The 19,172-nt window shown below is 41.2% G+C and overlaps 1 protein-coding gene across 2 annotated transcripts; it reads right to left on the bottom strand.

Annotated features, from left to right (window-relative positions):
- Positions 1 to 337: 337 nt before the first annotated feature.
- Positions 338 to 16,989, bottom strand: LOC114429437 (anosmin-1-like). Of its 2 annotated transcripts, XM_028398275.1 has the most exons (14): positions 14,643 to 16,989; positions 11,919 to 11,966; positions 8,416 to 8,481; positions 8,099 to 8,321; positions 7,520 to 7,704; positions 7,304 to 7,433; positions 7,022 to 7,227; positions 6,369 to 6,495; positions 4,369 to 4,476; positions 4,214 to 4,302; positions 3,952 to 4,123; positions 2,962 to 3,194; positions 1,747 to 1,888; positions 338 to 1,648 (listed from the first exon to the last, which is right to left on the bottom strand). In XM_028398275.1, the coding sequence occupies exons 1-14, from the start codon at positions 14,850 to 14,852 to the stop codon at positions 1,596 to 1,598; spliced, it is 1,992 nt and encodes a 663-aa protein (XP_028254076.1). In that variant the 5' UTR covers positions 14,853 to 16,989; the 3' UTR covers positions 338 to 1,595. The 2 variants fall into 2 exon arrangements, with proteins under 2 accessions (XP_028254076.1, XP_028254077.1); XM_028398276.1 differs by lacking the exons at positions 338 to 1,648; positions 1,747 to 1,888 and having other exon boundaries at positions 3,022 to 3,194; positions 6,369 to 6,518.
- Between the last annotated feature and the right edge of the window lie 2,183 nt (positions 16,990 to 19,172).

Here is a 19,172-nt window from a genome sequence, read left to right as displayed (position 1 = left end):
TTAATTAATAAAATTCAAATTTTGACACAAAACCCGAAATTAAAATACATTTTATTAATTAATTCACTAATGAAATTTATATATTTAAAAACAAAATAAATCCATTTGAATTTTATCTTAAAACCAGTACAGAAAACCTCAGTTTTATTCATATTTGTTATAAATAAAATCAGCTAATTATTTCTTTTTCCTCTTTTTTTGTTTCAAGTATAATGAAGAAGATTCACAATGAAGGATGAGAAAGAAACGTGGATGTGGGATTTATCTTTAGATTTATCTTTTTACAGTTTTCTTTTGTAAAGGTTTACAAAAGGCTGAGGCATGCACAAATGTCACAATTAAATAAATAGAATGGTATATACAGCATTTACATGGGTAAGGATCATCAGCAAAGAAGGGAATGCTATGTTTTTTGTTGTGTTCACATGCAACACCATTGAATACACCTGGGAATCAAGGCTGGGTATTATTCCTAATCCTAATCCTAATCCCAAATCTGAGGTGGTTTGAAAAACAAAAAAACATCTGGTAATCTGAATGTAGCCGTCATCATGGCAACACACACAATCAAATGCAGAATCATTATTTGCATTCACCTAAACGTCATTTTACGCTGATGATGTCCTTTTTTCCGTCTCTAACACTAAGCTAACTGCTAGCTTTAGCATAACTTATGCCGATTATGAAAATTGCATATTTGGTTAGGTTTTTGGCTCTTATGTATGCTTAAATATAGAAACTTTAATTTTACATAATAATTAATACCCAGTGATATATATGATGTACACCTACAGACCACACAAACAAAAGCTGAGATTCTTTTTGGGGAAGAACAATAAACCATTGTACTTAGTCATGTTCAAAAGTTCCCCTTTTATATTTATGTTTTGGCCTATTGTTTGTCATAAAATTGCTGTATTAAGAATTTTGAAGATCAGCAGCACCTGCCGCAGCTCAACTCATTTGATCCCATGGAAGTCTGAGACTTTTCCTCTAACAAGGGCTGGCTGTTTCCGAGCAAATAAATAAATATATATAGATGAAACAGGATGGAAGGAAAAAGAGAGAAAGAAGGGGAAAGAAGGAAATAAGGAAGGAAGGACAGAAAAATGGAAGGAAAAAAGAAGGAAGGAAGGAAGGACGGAAGCACAGAAGGAAGGACAGAAGGAAGGAAGGGAGGAGGGAATATAGAAATAGAAACTGGTGAAGGTGAAGGAGTGGAAGAAAAGAAGCTAATCAAATGAAGGAAGAGAGAAAAGGAAAGGAAAGGAAAGGAAAGGAAGAAGGAAAGAATGAAGGGAACAAAAATAGTGCAAGGAAAACGGTGGGGGTAGGGGGGCGCCGCATGACCATTTTTTTTAGCTTTTTAGCTAAAAAAGAGGGGGCTGTGGGGTTGAACAGGTTAAATAATGATGGGGTACTACTTTTGAACATGACCGTGAATGTCTCATTATCGATGCATCTATAAATCGACGACACCATCTTTTGACGGAAGGCAAACCCGATCTTCATCAGGTTCATTGATAAGCAGCTGAAGCCTCCGCGGGGGTGTTCCTCATAATTCTGAGATCCTCATTAGCTTGTTTGTCTAGGTATCAGTGCCTCTCAATGATTGGTTGTTTGTGATGATGCAGCCTCAGCCTGGATCCTAAATGAAAAGGGGAAAAATAGCCAGTTCCAGTGGTGGTGCTGTCTCCACACACAGACACACACACACAAGGACACACACATATTCTCATTTCTTACTGTGCTTGGTGCTGCTTTGGAATCCAGGAGTCTGGAAGGTTCTGCTGGTTGCGGGACCTTCACCGTCCATTGTGATTGGTTGGACCTCAAGCCTGTATAGGCTGCCAGGGTGCAGGCCGGACACCATCAGGATATTACTGTCCTAGAGGGGACCAGAAGAGGATTTGGGTTTCGGTTATGTTAAAAAAAAAATGACCACAACAATTGTGCGAAAATTGTTCACTCCTGTCACTGGTCACTTGCAATATAATGGCCAGTTTCTATGGAAACGGCACAATCATGGCTTCAAGGAGAGGAAACTTGTCCTTGTGCAACATAAAGTCAGATTAGAGTTTTCAATTAGTTTTCCTAAAAAATTAGGAAGGATGGAGGGATGGAAGGAAGGAAGGAAGGAAGAAGGAAGGATGGAGGGCATATAGAAAATGGTGAAGGTGAAGGAGTGGAAGGAAGGAAAGAAGGACGGAATGAAGGAATGAAGGAAAGAAGTAAGGAAAGAGGGAAGGAAAAATGGAAGGACAGAAGTAAGGAAGGAAGGAAGAAAGGAAGGAAGAAAGCAAGGAAGAAAGGAAGGAAAGAAGGAAGGACAGAGGGAATATAGAAAATGGTTAAGGTGAAGGAGTGGAAGAAGGGAAGGAAGGAAGAAAGGAAAGATTGAAGGAAGGAAGGAAGAAAGAAAGGAAAGAAGGAAGGAAGCAAGGACGGAAGGAAGAAAAGTAGGAAGGAAGAAAGGATGGAAAAACAGAAGAACGGAAGGATGGAAGGAAGGAAGGAAGGAAAGGAGGAGGGAAATATAAAATGGTGAAGGTGAAGGAGTGAAAGGAAGGATAGAAGGAAGGAAGGAAGTGAGGGATGTAGGAAGGTCTGTTATTCTCGTCTCACCCAAATTAGAGTTTTCCTAAAAATCAATTAAAAATAACAAAAATCATAAAAAATAAAGATATGCAGTGTTTTACCATGATGCTAACATCTAAATTTGAAACTTTATAAATATTTTACAGTATCTGCACGCCATTTTTGTTCATTCTACAACTTGCAACAACTGTAGAAAGGCTGCAAATCAGGCATAAATGTTAAAGGCTTGCTGGATGGAGAAAGAAATGCAAAATTTTTTGTGTTTTGAAAATTATTTTTAATGGTAACATAATTTCTAATCACAGCTTTGGTTTGGGTGCTCTGATGCATTCAAGGACTGTCTGAAATCTGTTGTTTACTGACCGGGGGCAGGATCTGAGACTGCGAGATGAGTCCGCGTGGCAGCTTGTAGTTGTTGCCGTGGCAGTTTATGGTGGGTGGTATGACCTCCGCCCAGGTCACCTGGTAACCAGTCAGCTGCTGGTGGGATTTAACCGCTGACAAATCCCAGCTGAAGACAGATGTCACGTTCCCGCCTAGGACCTGAAAGGACGCCGTCAGGTTGGATGCCTTCGCCAGGACCTTCTGAGGCGCGGCTAAAAATGAAGCACAAGCATCTGCTGGGTTAGACGCTGGAAGTCATCCGCCTCCGGGGGGGGGGGGGACTGAGGGCACAAAGCACGCCTGAGGCATGAACAGTCCCCCCCAAAAGGAGGAAGAAAAAGTCAGGCTGGAACATCATGAACTACTTTTGAATGTGTATTTCTTGCAAAAATTGCATCCCATTTCATCATCATTCACTCTTTTGTGTTACCTCACTTGTAAAGTAAATGTGGGGTTTTAAATTTTCACTTCATCACAATTATTTATTAATTAGAACTACATGATCATTTTCAGTGCAGCTAATGTAGCTTAGCACAAAGGGGGGGGGGGGGGGTCCCTGAAGAATTGAACTGAAGGTGAGTACAGTGTTTGTTCTGCCTGGCAACCGGCTGAGACTTTTCCTCCAACAAGGGCATCAGGCATCTGGACAGGCTGGCTGTTTCAGAGCAAATAAATAAATATATGAAGATGAAGCAGGATGGAAGGAAAGAGAGAGAGAGAGAGAGAGAAGAGGAAGGAAGGAAGGAAGGAAAGATAGAGATAAAGAGAAGAGGAAGGAAGGAAAGAGAAAGGAAGGAAGGAAGGACGGAAGGAAGGAAGGAAAGAAGGAATATAGAAAATGGTGAAGGGGAAGGAGTGGAAGGAAGGAAGCTAACCAAATGAAAGAAGAGAGAAAAGGAAAGGAAGAAGGAAAGAATGAAGGAAGAAAGGAAGTGAGGGATGTAGGAAGGTGTGTTATCCTCGTCTCACCTGTTTCTCCAGGACAGGCGATGGGTTTGTGACTCTTGGCCTGGATGCTGGTGCAGGACGGAGTGAGGAAGCTGGCGCTCTCTGCCAGGGGACGAGTCTTCCTGCTGATTGGCTGGAGGACAACTTTATACTTGCAGGAGAAGCGCAAACCCTGCAGGCTGATGAAGCTCCCCTACGTCAGACACACACACACGCAGGCAGGAAATCATCATGGCGGTGCTGGCCAATCATTGACAAGAGACTTGTGCGTGCATTAGGGTACCTGTGTGCGGGTCTTCTCCATTGGCCTGGTCTGGTTGTGGACACAGTGCTCTGGTCCCCACTGGACTCTGTAGGCTTCCACTGAAGGATCTGGACAAAGACATTAGTTAATAATGTGTTACATTATGAATGAACTCATTCAGGATTGGTTAAAACCTGCGCTGCTCTGCCAGTAGAGGTGCACCCGCAGTTGTCCGTCCTGGTAGAAAGGCGTCCCCACGTCCAGAAGGTCTCCTGCAGAGTCTCTGGGAGCAGCACTGTTTGCTGCAGGACGGACAGACTACTGTTACAACAGGCTGCCATGGTGTCATATATAGAGGGGGGGTGAGGAAAGGAAGGAAGGGAGGAGAAGGAAATAAAAAGAAAGGAAGAAGGAGGAAGAGGAAGGAAAGGAACTGAGAAAAACAGGTGATCAAAAAGGAAGGAAGGTAGGAAGTAAAAGCAAAGGAAGAAAAGGAGAGGAAAAAGGAGAGGAAGCAAGGAATAAATGAAAGGAAGATGATGGAGAAGAAAGAAGGTAACGGAAGAGAGAAAATGTGAGGAAGTAAATCAGGACATAAGGAAGGAAAAAGGAAGCAAAATTAAGAAAAAAAAATTAAATAAAAATAGAAGGAAAAAAGGAAGCTAGGCAGGAAGGAAGGAAGGACGTGACAGTAAAGACAGCAATAAGGTAAGGAAGGATATAAGGGAAGGGAAGATGATGGAGAGGAAAGAAGGTAAAGGAAGAGAGAGAAAATGTGAAGAAGGAGGAAAAAGGAAGAAAGAAGAAAAAAGGAAGTAAAATGAAGGAAGAAGGAAAAAGGAAATAAGATGAAAGAAGAAGACAAATGAAGAAAGAAGGAAAAGGAAGCTAGGTAGGAAGGAAGAAGGCAATAAGGTAAGGAAGGAAATAAGTGAAAGGAAGAAGTAATACGAGAGAAAAAAAGATGAAGGAAAAAGATTTGAAGAGAGGAAGAAGATGATTTTAAGAACGTGTGTCCTCAGCTCTGCTTCTGGTGAATGTTAAAAAGATTTAATTTGAAGATTTCCTCTTTTATTTCACAGTGAAAAAGATTTGAGGGTCATTAAAAAACTTCTAAGACGTGTCTCCTTTAATGTCAGTGGCCGTCTGTTGTGAGGCCTCAGAGATATTTTCCCTGTGAATCACGCAGCAGGCCGACACTCTGCCTCTGCTCTGCTTCACCTTGAACACTCAACATAACAAACGTATCGGCTCTGTCATTCATTTCTGTCATCGTTTATTTATTCTTAGTGTTTTTTCTTTTTTCGGCTTGAATGGAACACCTTGACATTTTCAATGTGAGAGATTTTTCAGCTCCGTCACGCTGATAGGTTTGGAGGTGGGGATGGTTCGGGCTGTTTCTGGGTTAGGATCAAACATTTTACTTCCTGCTGGGAGAAAATCTTTTAAGACACTTAAGGGCCAAAAAGAAAAAGTATACAAATGTAATTTTTCAAAGTTTTTGTGCAGGAAAATGAGAAAATGAATCATATGTATGTGCCGTGTTACTTATTTAGCCTTCAAATAGAGTTAGGGTTAGGGAGGAGGGAAGGGTGTGGAAGGAAAAGGAAACGAATTGAAAAGAAGAGAGTGAAGGCCGAATAACCTTTACGAAAGGTGAGAGGAAGGAAGGATTAACTTAAGGAAGGAAACAAATGAAAGGAAAAGGGATAGCTGGAAGAAAGGCAGGAAGGAAGGAAGGAAAATAGGGAGGGAGGGAGGGAGGGAATAGGGTAAAGACAGAAGGAAAAAAAAGAAAGAAAAAAGAATGGATGAATTTGGCATTTGTGAGAAAGGAAGGAAGGAAGGAAGGGTAAACAGTAAAGGATAAAAAGAAGTGAGCTGAGGAAGAAAAGGTAGGAAGGGAGGAAAGGAATAAAATAGAAAAGAAGAGAAGAGAGTGAAGGACAAATAACCTTTAAAGGTGAGAGGATGAATGAAACAAAAGTTACAAGGAAGGAAGGATTACTGGATGAAGGAAACTAGTGAAAGGAATAATCAGGAAAGGTAGGGAGGAAGAAAAGGTAGGAAAAGGTAGGAAAAGGTAGGAAGGAAGGAAAGGAAAGTAAAAAGAAAGGAAGTGTAAGAAGGAAACAAGGAGAGAGAGAGCAGGGACAGAGAAAAGTCAAACTGTGTCTCCTTTCCGAGGACGCACCACGCTGTGTGTTGAAGTGGAGGACAGCCCGGGGTCCTTTGAGCTGCGTCTGTCCCCAGTAGGACACCGCCTGCACCTCCACACTGTAGCTCCTGTTGGACTGCATGCTGTCCAGCTCCACCTGGCTCTGCACGCAAACACAAAACAATTCTTTTTTTTTTTTTTAGATACTGTATTAATCCCAGAGGGAAATTCTTTACAGCTGCTGCCAAGCAGTGTCATACAATGACTAGCAAGGCACGCCACAGGCTAGGGTGAAGTGTCTCCACTGCGCCACTGTTGTCCCAAACGCAGGAAACAGCAGGTCAGGAGCGAGGCCCTCGGGGCACCAATGTTTTAGCCTGTAATTTTTTATCACCTTTGATAAATGCTTTTATTAAAAGCTGTTAATGAATGAATTTACCCTTCTGGGGTTGTGGCCACTCACTCTGAGGTCGTTGGTTCGAACCCCGGCCCAGGCAAGTTGACATGTCAGACAAATTACATAGCTAACAGCTACAACTTAGCATGACTACCTTTGGAGTTAACAGGCTTACTGCTAGTCCGCTAAAGAGGTAATGCATTGGAGAGACCATGTGACACAAATATAGGAAATGATGGGTCAGGGTCCTTAGTTTTGTCCGTCGGACACTGCGATATCTGTCAGTCCTCACCTCCCGGACTACCTTCCTCCTCTTGGTCTGCGACGAAGCAGAGGGATGTCCAAGTCCAGTCCAGCTCCAGCTGACCTTGAAGTGGTGGACAGGAACATCCAAATCGGCAGGTATGCTCCACTGGATCCTAGCTGACACCGCCCTGCCAGGGCCGTAGCTCATGTTGGCCACTCTTATCTCGTTGGGAGCCGGAGGGTTGGAGGGGTCTGTGGGTGACAGAATCCAGTTTTTTGTTAAAGATACAGGTCTCACAGAAAGGACAAAAGTAAACCTGACACACACCTCTGCTGGAGTGGATGTGCCTGCTGGGTGTTGTGAACCCTCTGGTCCCGTGGGTGTTGACGGCAGCCACCCTGAACTGGTACCAGCGTCCAGGCCTGATGTCAGACAGCTTAACTCCCTGCTCTGTGGTCTGTGAAGATCAAGACATAAAAAACCAGAGCCGGTGCCTCAACAGTGAAGGAGGTATCTTTCCTAATATTAACAGCAAGCGCTAACCTGTGCAACCACCTGCCAGGAGGTGGCAACATCCTCTCTGGGCTGGATGCCGAAGTTCCACCTCCTTTGCAGGATGTAGACTACGGGTTCGGCCGAAACGTTGAAACGGGATGTCCAGCGCATCTCCAGCTCTCCGGAGGGGAGTTCTTCAAAGGCGAGCTCCTTCCTCGGCTTCAGTGGGGCACCTGGATGGACATTGTAACAAGCCCAATTCACCATCTGTAGTCCCCAGCATCCCCTGGGGCTTTGGGGGGTGGGGGTGGGGGGGGGGGTTACCGTACGTTACCATCAGCAACGCCTGAACATGCTGCAAAAACAGCCCCCAAAAAACTGTTACGTGCAATCATGCTAGCAATTGCAACATGATTACCGAATGGAATTACAGGATTGGGCGGGGGGGGGGGGTCTACAGTACGTTACCATCAGCAAAGCCTGAACATGCTGCACAAACAAATCCCCCAAAAAACTATTATATGCAATCACACTAGCAATTGTGACGTGATGGCCAGATGCAATGGCAGGATAAGGCCACTATGGATCAACCATGTGCTGTGTTCTTTCTGCTGGGTGGGCTATCACCTTTGTAGAGGTCTTTGGGAGTCTGACAGGCGTGGCCGCAACCGTTGGAGCAGCATTTCTTCTGAGCCGAGCACTCTTTGTCGCGGTCGCAGCTCTCCACACAGGTGGCCGCGAAGCCACTGGCCTTTTCTGGAAACGGACAGACACCCTGCTTCACGGCCAGCACAGACTGAAGGAACTCACAGCTGGTCACGCATTCCCAGTGCTTCTTGGGAAACGCTTCCTGAGATAAGAAAAACGCAGTTAGCATTAGAAGCTAGCTTAGCTTATTTCTTTATCAGTTCCACATTTAACCCAAAAACAAATCACGATTTTACCTCGCACAGTTCTCTGCAGTTCTTCTTCCTCTTCATCTCCCAAGAATCTTTGCAGGGCTCCAGGCACTGTGGGCAATGATACAGACTGCAGTCATGTTGTTGCCTGATGTTAGCATGTGAAGACGCACATGCTAAGTCTTCAAAGATTAGCCTGTCCTTAGCCAGGAAAATGTAAGACATAGGATTTTGGATGGAACAGAAACAAAAATGGGCATATGGGGCAGCAGTGGCTCAGTGGTATAGCAGGGTTGTCCAATAACTGGAAGGTTGGTGGTTTGATCCCAACTCTTCCCTAGTCATTGTTGTGTGTCCTTGGGCAAGACACTTTACCCACACTGCCTCCAGTGCACTCACTGGTGTGGCGCGCCTTGCTGGTCATTGTATGACACTGCTTGGCAGCAGCCTTAAAAAAAATTAATTATTAATTAAATTAATTAATTATTAACGTATCTAAAAAAAAAAAACATAAAATATTGTGGAGAAATTGATAGTGTGATTGCAAAAAACAACCATGATACAACCCGAAGTGTGGATTTTAAATTGCAGAGTGATTGCAGAAAGCATTGGCGAGCATAATAACAGACTGACTATTATATAATCATATTTTCTGGTGTTTTTGTGATGCATCGGAGCCACTCATGTGGGGTAAAACTGTAGAGGAGGAAGTCAAAAGTTGCTGCCAAATGAACTACAGAGTGCACAGAGAGTACACATCTTCCTTGCTCTGCAGTGAAGGGTGTCTTGAAGCATGTCTGATAGCCCTGCCTCTATCTTTTGGCCTCGGCGCGAGGAATCCTCTAATCCGGACTGACGTTTTCCCACTCTTGCGCCTTAGCTTTTGTACCTCGGTGTCGTCATTTCGTTTTCCGCCCCATTTTAAGCTTAAATCGAGCATTCCGTTTCACTGCACCGCAAATAAAGCTGACTAGGGTGGGGGAAACTTTGTGATGTGGCTGAGGGAGATTAGAGAAAGCACCTTAATCGGCGTTGGAGTTAGAATGTATTCTAAAGTGATGGAAAGATGCCGTGGCTGTTACACTTGTGCTTACCCTTGAGTGTGAATGTGCTTACACACACACACACACACACACACACACACACACACACACACACACACATTGTGGGGACCTCATGATCTAGCCTTTCTTCTGGGAACCAATGTGTCTTTTTACATACCATTATGTGGACCTCCCACTGCAGTCCCCTTCTAGGGACCTGCTGACCTAAGCACCACAGTTAGGGTCTCTAGTTTACCCTAGAGGTGGGTCACATGCTTTCTGAAGTGACACAAATTTGACTGTGTGGTCTGTGTTTGTGCAGCCATGTTTTAGGCGACCACCTGTTACGGCTTATTTTAGAGGACATAGACCTAACAACATCCTCACCTTAATTTTAAAAGTTTATGCTAGAAACAATCTAATGTCTTCTGAAGCGCACACACACACGTTTACACTACATTGTGGGGACTCCCGCTTGTGTTTCCTTTCTGGGGACAAAAATCTAACAAGCTCTGGTGCTAACACTAGGGTTAGAGGTCCAAGGTCATGTTAGGGTTAGGCTCATGATCAATCACTTTAGATGAATTACATCTGAAATGATGGGAATAAGGCTGTAAGACCTGGGTGTGTGTGTGTGTTTGGTTATGCTGCACCACTCTCCTTGACCAACCAGAGATAATGGAGCGGACAACTTTAACTCTTGCTGACCATGCAAAATGCTGTTCCAGACCTTAAAACATCCACAGACAGACCTTGTTCCCAGCGTTTCCCCAAGAAATGAAAATAATTTTGGTGTCACAATAGTCACATGACAAAAATTCAGCAAGTTCTAGGCTATTTTGCAGGTTTTCTACAGTTAACATGCAGAGTAGAATGGAAAAACTGGCAGGTAAAGGGTGTAAAAATGCAAATACCGTAAACATCTATGGCATACACAACACCAATTTGTTTTTCTAAGATTGACAATAACTGTGGTAGCGTGGAAAAATGTTGCACATAGTGACTTAAAAATGTACGAAATTCACTCTATTTTGGTTCATCTTTAATCAGTTTTACCTTTATTATTGTGTTACATTGCACCACAGACACGTTTGAGTTCCCTTAACTTGTAGCCACGTCTGTGCCGGTTACATAGAGGTGCAGGAGTTTATACCCTAGTAAAAAAGTGAGACACTACCTTGCTGTTGAAATCAGTTCCTCCTCTTGCATGTAATACTTGTTGATTTAATTAATATTATTTAAGATTAAATATAATCTTAAATAATATTTAATTTATTTATTTAATTTATTATTTATGTAATTTAATTTTAAAATTGTACTTTTATTTGTTTACTTTTTAAAATTATTTTATATTTAATGATGTTTTAATTTGTTATTATTGTACCTATTGTACAGCAGCATAATAATAATAATTGTTATTATTATTATTATTGTTGTTGTTGTTTTTATCATTGTCCTGAACATCTCACTTTAAAAGCTCTTAATAATGCGGCCAAAAATAAAATTGAATAATCAATATTAAAACTAAATCTTAATATTATGAGTGTTGATGTATTAGCAGGGAAGCTGCCGTTATGTACAGGAGATGAATGGCAGAGCTGAGAAATAGGTAATAACCACCACTGCGTCAATAGGTGCACACACACACACTCAGGTTGATTTATTACCACACACGCACATTAGGTTATCGCAGGCAGGTACACATGCAATGATTTATTGCACAGGAAGAAGTCCCACATGACTTCCTATCTTTAGCCTGAGCAGCTAAATGAAGTGCTTTAATTCACATCTGTGCATGATATACATTAAATATGTACAATAGAATCGGCTTTTCTATGGGTGACATTGCTGAGTATAATTCTGCTATTATTCTCATATTTTGACTTTAATCTCTCTTTCCTTGGAATTCTGAAAATGGAAATTTCTACTTTTTTCTCAGAATTTTTGTATTTGTTCTGTAAAGTCTTACATTTTCTCAGAATTTAAAACATTTTCCCATATTTTTCTCAAAATTCTGAATCATTCGTTCAAAATTCTTGAATGTTTTTAATTTTTCATTTTTTTCTTCTGAAGTCATTTTTCTTAGAATTGTAACTTTATTGTCAAAATTCTTCCTATTCTTTTTTTTTAGAATTCTGATATATTTTTCTCAAAATTTTGAATAATTCTTTCAGAATTCTAATTTTAATTTTTTGATTTTTTTTCTGAATTTTCTTCTTAAAAGTCTGCTTTTTCTTGGACTTCTAACTTTATTGTCAAAAATCTGACTTTTCTAAATTTTCTTCTGAAAAGTTTAATATATTATAATAATGATAGTTTTTATTTTTTTGTTTTTTTAATCTCATAATTCTAAGAAAGAAATTGTATTTTTATCTATTTATATTATTAGGACTAATCGACTTTCTGAGGGGGTCGACCACGCTACACCCAGTACCTGTTGGTTCGGCCTCCCATCCTTAGAAGGACCCAAAGCACACCACTCAATAAAAAAAAACACACACCTACCTTTGCACACTGTTTATGATGGCGACACCAGCCCAAGGATCCATTACTCTAGAGAGAGAGAGACAAGCACAAATGAATAAGTGGCTCTAATTGAATTAAGTGCGGAGGAATACATTTTAATGCCCTAATTATAGCTTAGTGCTGCACAGGCTCAGAGGAAGGTGATATATAATTACAGAGAATGGTACAGAGTTCACACTTTGTACCGCATGAGTGTTATTTTGGCTGTATTAGAACAAATTGCTGTGCGTGTTTTCTCTCTCTCTCTCTCTCTCTCTCTCTCAACAGTCCTCCCTGCAGAGCGCCTGAGGCGGATTTGCTCAAGAATAATGAGCTCAGATCCAGGATCACCAGTTGAGACACAAGACGGTGGTGCTGTATATTTATAACCAAGTGGACACAAAGCATAGCTTCTTTCAGTATACTGGTGTCTTCTATAATATTAAATATGCAGTTGTATATATATATATATACATATAAGTTTCTATGTATATATATAAAACTTATATACATACTTATACTTATACTTAACTTATATACACATATACATATATATATATATATATATTTGTGGCTTCAGCTAAACCCAATAGGGCTAAAGCTCAAGTAGTCATTTTAAGGGTTAAACCAAACCAAGTAGCTTTTTTGGCTAAAGCTACCCAAGTACCTCTAATGGCTAAAGTTCACAAAGTAATTTAAATGGCTAAAGCTAACCAGTAATTTTAATAGCTAAAGCTAACCAAGCAGGTTACATGGACAAACCTGGATAACTCATTTTAATGGCTAAAGCTAACTGACTAGTTTTAATGACTAAGCTTGGACAACAACACTCTCCTTGTGGTTGTGTTTTGTATATTCTAGTTTCATTAACCTCTGAGTATACCACAGGAATAACAATAAACAAACACTGAGGTGAAAAAAATCATTGCAGAGCGCAGTCTGTCATCAACAGCTGTCGGTGTCTCTGGTGGAGTGGAGGAGAGTGTGTGGCCTTTCAAACACTGATATTTGGTCTGTCAATAAACAAACAGAGCGTGATTGATGGGAGAACTCAATAGTCTCCTCTGGGGTTGGGGATTATTAAAGTGGAGATTGTTCCTCTTCTCTCTGAACTTTATGGAGACTTTAGCCACACTTCAGCAAATCATTATCCTTCGCTTCAGTGGAGCTGTGACGAGTTAGACATCATGATAAAGTTTTTTTAAAAGTATAATTCTGCTATTAATCCCATAATTTGGACTTCAATCTCTCTTTACTTGCAATTCTGTCATTGAAAAATTCAGCTTTTTTTTCTCAGAATTTGTTCTGTAAATTGTTATGTTTACTTAGAATTCTGACATTGCTTCTAGAATTCTGGATTTTTTTTCTCAAAATTCTGAAAATATTGATATTTTTTCTCAGAATTATGACATATTTATCATTCTTTTAGAATTCTTTTTTTATTTATTTTTTCTTAGACTTCTGACATATTTAATTCTGAATCATTCTTTCAGAATTCTAACTTAATTTTTCATTTTTTTCTGACTTTTCTTCTTAAAAGTCTGATTTTTCGTAGAATTCGAACTTTATTGTCAAAATTCTGCATTGTGTATAATTTATTATTATTAATAATAATAATAATAATAATAATAATAATAATAATAATAAAGTGCCATCATTTCAGAAAATTTAATTTTTTTCCAAAATTTCAAAATTCTGAATCATTCAATCAAAATTCTAATTTTTTTCACTTTTTATTTTTTTTCTAAATTTTCTTCTGAAAGTTTTCTTAGAATTGTACCTTTATTGTAACATTCAGATTTTAAAAAAATAATAATCATAATGTGCCATAATCTCTATTATTCTGAAATTAGATTTTTCTCAATATATCTTAATATTTATGATAATATGCCATAATCTCAGAATTCTATTTTATTTATTTATGTATTTTAGAATTTTGCAATTACTCTCAGATTTCTGACAATAATCTAATAACTCTATTTTTTTCAATGTTCAATGTTGTCATTTTTTCCCTATATTTTCCTCTTTCTGACAATAATCTCATAATTCTGGCTTAATTCTCCCATAATAACAATTCCAACATACTTTTCTCATAATTCTAAGAAAGACGTCAGACTTTATATTATTGGTACTAACTGACTTCTGTACCATGTTTGACATAAAACAGGAGCACACACTGGCTTCTTTGGGCTTTTTCTATGGGATCTACCACACAGTAAATGTGTTACATAAACACCCTGTAATTAATCACTGGAAATATTAATAATTTTTAATAATTAATATTTAAATCCCAGTTATACATGAACTTTCATACAAATATCAGTGTAGATAAACTTTATGTAATATTTTTTCTCAGCAACCAATAAATAAAGTCAATATGAGTGAACTTCACAGGTCAGTAGCCAATCATCTGACATCAGAAGGGTTCCCTGTTGCATTCAAGTCTGGACTGGACATCAGCCTGTGCAGTTATTATCAGTCTAAGCGCCCCCTGTCAGTGTAAAGCCTGGGGTGCTGAGAGAGTGACAGTTGAGTGATCTATATGATTAATCGAATCAGTGTAACAAGCCTTGCGGTCTGCTCTGGCCCCTGTCTGACTGTTATTAATATTGATCTCATGGAAGACTTCATTATATCATAAATTACTGGCAAATTCTGGATTATTTGACATTTATTTTTTACATTACACATCTCATTTATGACGCGTGTGTGCAGGTCCCTTACCTGAAGAGGTGTTGAGAGCGCAGCGACGCTGTGCAAGCTGAGGCACCGCGACGCACACCTCGCCCTGGATACGCTTTCCGACCAGGACTCCTTATCATCCCCAGGAGCAGAAGCAGCAGGAGCAGCAGCAGCATCCACCCCGCGGTGCCTCCTTGCACACGCACCGTACCCACAGAGGAAAATAATCCACAGAGACAGAGCGCTCGTCATGACTTCTCCTCCTTCGATGCTGCTGTAGGAAAGTAATCTGATGGAAGCCCCGCTTAACTAGAAATTATATAGCTAAGGGAGGAGCTATGAAGCCGTAGGCACACACACACAGTTTAGGGTCAGGATGCTGAGAGGCTTCACTTAGCGCAGCCCTGATGCTCAGTGTCATTACATCACTAAATTATTTTGATTTAATTAATTTAATCATTTTTATAGATGTATTTTGCATATTTCATATTGGTTGTTGCTTGTTGCTTCTAGTAGGTCAATTAGTAGTGTTGGTTAAATGGTTGGTTGTTGTTGATTGGATTAAGTGAGTTAGAGGGGTGGTTGGTTTGGCTGGTCAGCTGGTTAGATGGCTGACCGGCAGGTAAGTTGGTTGCTTTGCTCTGGTCAGTTTCTTGGTTGGTTAGTTGATTCTGGTCAGTCACTTGATTGGTTTGGCTGGCAGGTTGGTTAGTTGGTTTTCTTTGGTGAGTTGGTTGCTTGGATTGATCAGTTTCTTGGTTGGTTAGTTGATTCTGGTCAGTAATTCGGTTGGTTGGTCAGTCTTGCCAGTTGATTGGTTTGGCTGGTCGGTTGGTTGGTTGGCAGGTTAGTTGGTTTCTTTGGCTGGGTGGTTGTTTGGCTATGATCGGTATCATGGTTGGTCAGTTGACTCTGGTCAGTCAGTTGCTTGGTTTGGATGTTCAGATAGTTAGTTGGTTGCTTAGCTGGCTGGCAAGTTGGTTGGTCTTCTTTTGTTAGTTGGTTGCTTGGCTCTGATAAGTTTCTTGGTTGGTTAGTTGGTCTTGTTGGTTGGTGTGGTTGGTTTCCTTTGGTTAGTTGTTTGCTTGGCTTGATCAGTTTCTTGGTTGGTTAGTTGATTCTGGTCAGTCGGTTGGTTGGTTGTTCTTGTCAGTTGCTTGGTTTGGATGGTCAGATGGTTAGTTGGTTACTTGGATTTTCGTTAGGTGGTTGCTTGGCTTTGATCGGTTTCTTGGATGGTAAGTTGATTCTGGTCAGTCGGATGGTTGGTTGGCTGGCAGGTTGGTTGGTCTTTCATTAGTTGGTTGCTTGGCTTTGATCTGTTTCTTGGTTGGTTTCTTGGTTGGTTAGTTGCTTCTGATCAGTCGGTTGGTTTAGCGCCCTGCTACAGGGGCGTTTTAGAGGACATGGGGTTGCATCTCTTTCTACTGCTGCAGCCCAACGTACAGAGTCTCAAAGGAAACATGTCCTGAATGACACTGTTTGTTTTTTATATAAAAAGGTCATGTCGATATCCACAACACATTATCATCCCCCCACCCCCTTGGCCTAACATCATTGGTTACAATAAGTCCATAAGCTTTATGGCATTAGTCTTCTCAGACCTCTTGCTGTTCTATTAACACTTTTACACACAGGTGGAGAAAACACTCTCTCCCGAAGGTTTGTGGTTGCAAGCTGTGCATTTTCCAGGGAATCCCAGCTGATCCCCCCTATTAAAAATATACAACCACAAACGTATCTCTCATAAGCTTGTTTTCCTCGCCCAGTTACAGGAGAAAATGTGACGTTTTGGAAACTCTGAGGAGATCTTCAGGTTTTCTCTCATAGGGGTTAAGGGAGGGGGGGGGGGCTACTTGTAATCCTGCAGTGCTAATGAGTGCCCTATTTTTTCCCAGGCTGCATTCCACACTCATATTTCAGTCATTTTATAGCACTTCCGTTAACCTAATGAGCCTTTGTCGCTGACAACTTTTTACTGACTGAGAAAAATCGACACCCAACGAACCTCTGAAGGCTTTTCTGTTATGTTTTGTCCAGAAATAGGGTGTTAATGAAGTGAGTGTCTCTCCTTATCAGGATGCTCTGGTGGTCCACCCTCTCTTTCTGAAGCTCCCCCGAGGGGGGCTGAGGGGGGTACGACTTGACTGTTTCACAAATAAAAACAGCAAACTATGCCAGTGTAATTGGCTCATTGTGTGCGCACGGTTGTTCTAAAATGTCAAATACAGTTCAGATATAGAAGTCATCTTCTTGTGAATTGTGAAAAAGCATGGGGGTGGTAGCATCATGGTTTTTGGACCTGAATCTAAATCTTGCATGATTGGTGGAACAATCAATTCTGAATCATACCAAGATACCTCGTGTGGTGTCAGGTGCAGCACGACGACCCCCCCCCCAACCCCACCCAATGCACAAGACCTTGCTAGCGATGTTAGCTAACCCCGCTCCTTAAAAACTTGGATTGGAGGAGTAACTCTTAGTAACTCTTAGCATGAAAAACATACAAAAATGCTAAGCTAAGCTAAGCAGTTAAACCGATGGCAGCAAGGCTACACTGCCCCCCCCCCCCCCCCCCCCCCCCCCCACACACACACACACACTCCTTTGTGTCCTCAGACAACATCATCTGGTTTCTACGCCGGCTCCCCTGTATATCTTATAGTTAGCTTCTGGCTAATTCCACATTTATATTGCATCAGTTCCCAAAATAAATAACTGTGATACAAAAAAAACCTGTTGATTCAGTGGTCGCTGGCAGAATAGTGTGGGAAAAGTCGCTCATTAGAAGAAGCCGGCAGCACCTCTCTGGCCATATAAACAAGTAAGCTCCTCCACAATAATTGAAAGCAAGCTCTATAAAGCTATTGCTTTTGTAAGAACAGGTGTTACAAATGTCCTGAGACCAACTCAACAGAAAGACGAAGCACCACTGATTGCAAAATGTGTTTATCTGCCGTGCAATAGTGCAATTACCCTCCATGCCCCTAGGGGGAGTCAAAACTTTTGTCATTCAAGTCATTCAAACTCATATACAGCAGTCAGATTACTATACTACGTTGTGTCAAGCGTTAGCAGATGCTATACGTCAGTCATGTAGCTTTTTAGCACATTAGCTGATGCTATGCTATGTTTCTAGCATGCTACAAGGGCATCAGTTGCATCCTACACAGCCCTAAACATGGCGCAGAAGTATATAGCTAGGCACCTTTCAATACAACTTGTTACCATGGTAACCAGGATTTAAATCATGTTTTTTTAGTAATACCAGGAGCAAAAAATTGCACTTAATCTGGAAAATTGACAACAAAAATTGTTCAAATGACCACATTGACAACAACAAATTGTTAGTTGTGTTCTAAAATCCCACCCTGACACCACCATGTGGTTTTCATTTCTCCTCTCTCTCTCCTCTCTGCACGTGTCTCAGGGGAATCCCATGTTTCCAGCGTGGGGTCCTTCAGGCTCTGTGCAGACTGCTGTGTGGACCTGCTCAGGGCGCTTGTTACAGAAGGAAAGCCCCAATTTAACGGGGGTACACCTTATAAAAAAGGGGGGGGGGTACTCATTTTCATGGAGGTTGGAAAGCTGTTTTGTTTTCCCCTTATATGTCAGAGGAAGTATTCAATCTGGTCTAGATTAAAAACTTGAACTTCAACACCCAAAGCAGCGATGAGCGGGCCCTCGCTCTCAGCACAACCCCCAGCCGCCCCCCCTCATGATCATAGACGGTCGTTAAGGTCATTAAAAACCCAAACATAATTTTACTGCAAGGGAATGACAGTTGCCACGCTGCCACACAGACGCCATTGCATGCAGCTTCACTGCCTTCATAGTGTAGCTTCACCAACGAGTTGGTGAATGAATTTGATGGACATTTCCTGTTACCAGCAGGGGGCGCCACGAGTAAAGCAGGATTTCGACATATGGAGGTGTTCATGGCGGAGCCCTCATCATGCTCACAAAGTTTGAAGACGTTTGGATAAAGTATGCGGGCATTGTTTGAAGTTTCATGGCGAAATCATGAATCTTCGCCAGAATTTGGCGAGCCACAGAGGCCCTTTAAGTTAGAGAAAAGCTTTTGATAACTTTTGATCAGCAGGTCCTTTAGGTCACGTCCACTAAATATCAAGTCAATCAGGCCAAATCCCTAGGAGGAGTTTGTCTGCATACCAATGGTGGAAATCGCCTAATTCCACCCAAGATGGCAGACTTCCTGTTAGGTTGAGGTCATTGTGTCAGGAGACTTTTTGGTGTGTCTCAGTATGATAAACACGTGTACTGATTTTCATGCACCTATGTAAAACTAAGCCAAATGTGAGGGGTGTTTTGAAAATGCCAAGGGGGCGCTGTAGAGCCACTTGGTGCTTGGGCCCTAATAACAAGTTGCCAGCAAGGGTTAAAATTCAACAAAGTAAGGTTAAACAAACATTCAGAAGTACTCTGAAAGGAGGCTTGAAGCCAGATCTGGTCCCGAATACCCCCTTCCAGAACCGGAGCACTCCATATATACCTTCCTGTGGCCTCTTATTAAAGCTCAGACTTGGTGTTAATACATGAAAAGCCACTCAA

Source organism: Parambassis ranga, unplaced genomic scaffold (genome assembly GCF_900634625.1).
Source record: "Parambassis ranga unplaced genomic scaffold, fParRan2.1 scaffold_133_arrow_ctg1, whole genome shotgun sequence".
Taxonomy (NCBI): domain Eukaryota; kingdom Metazoa; phylum Chordata; class Actinopteri; family Ambassidae; genus Parambassis; species Parambassis ranga.
Note: the sequence above shows the minus strand (reverse complement) of the source record. Positions and strands in the feature narration are given on the sequence as shown.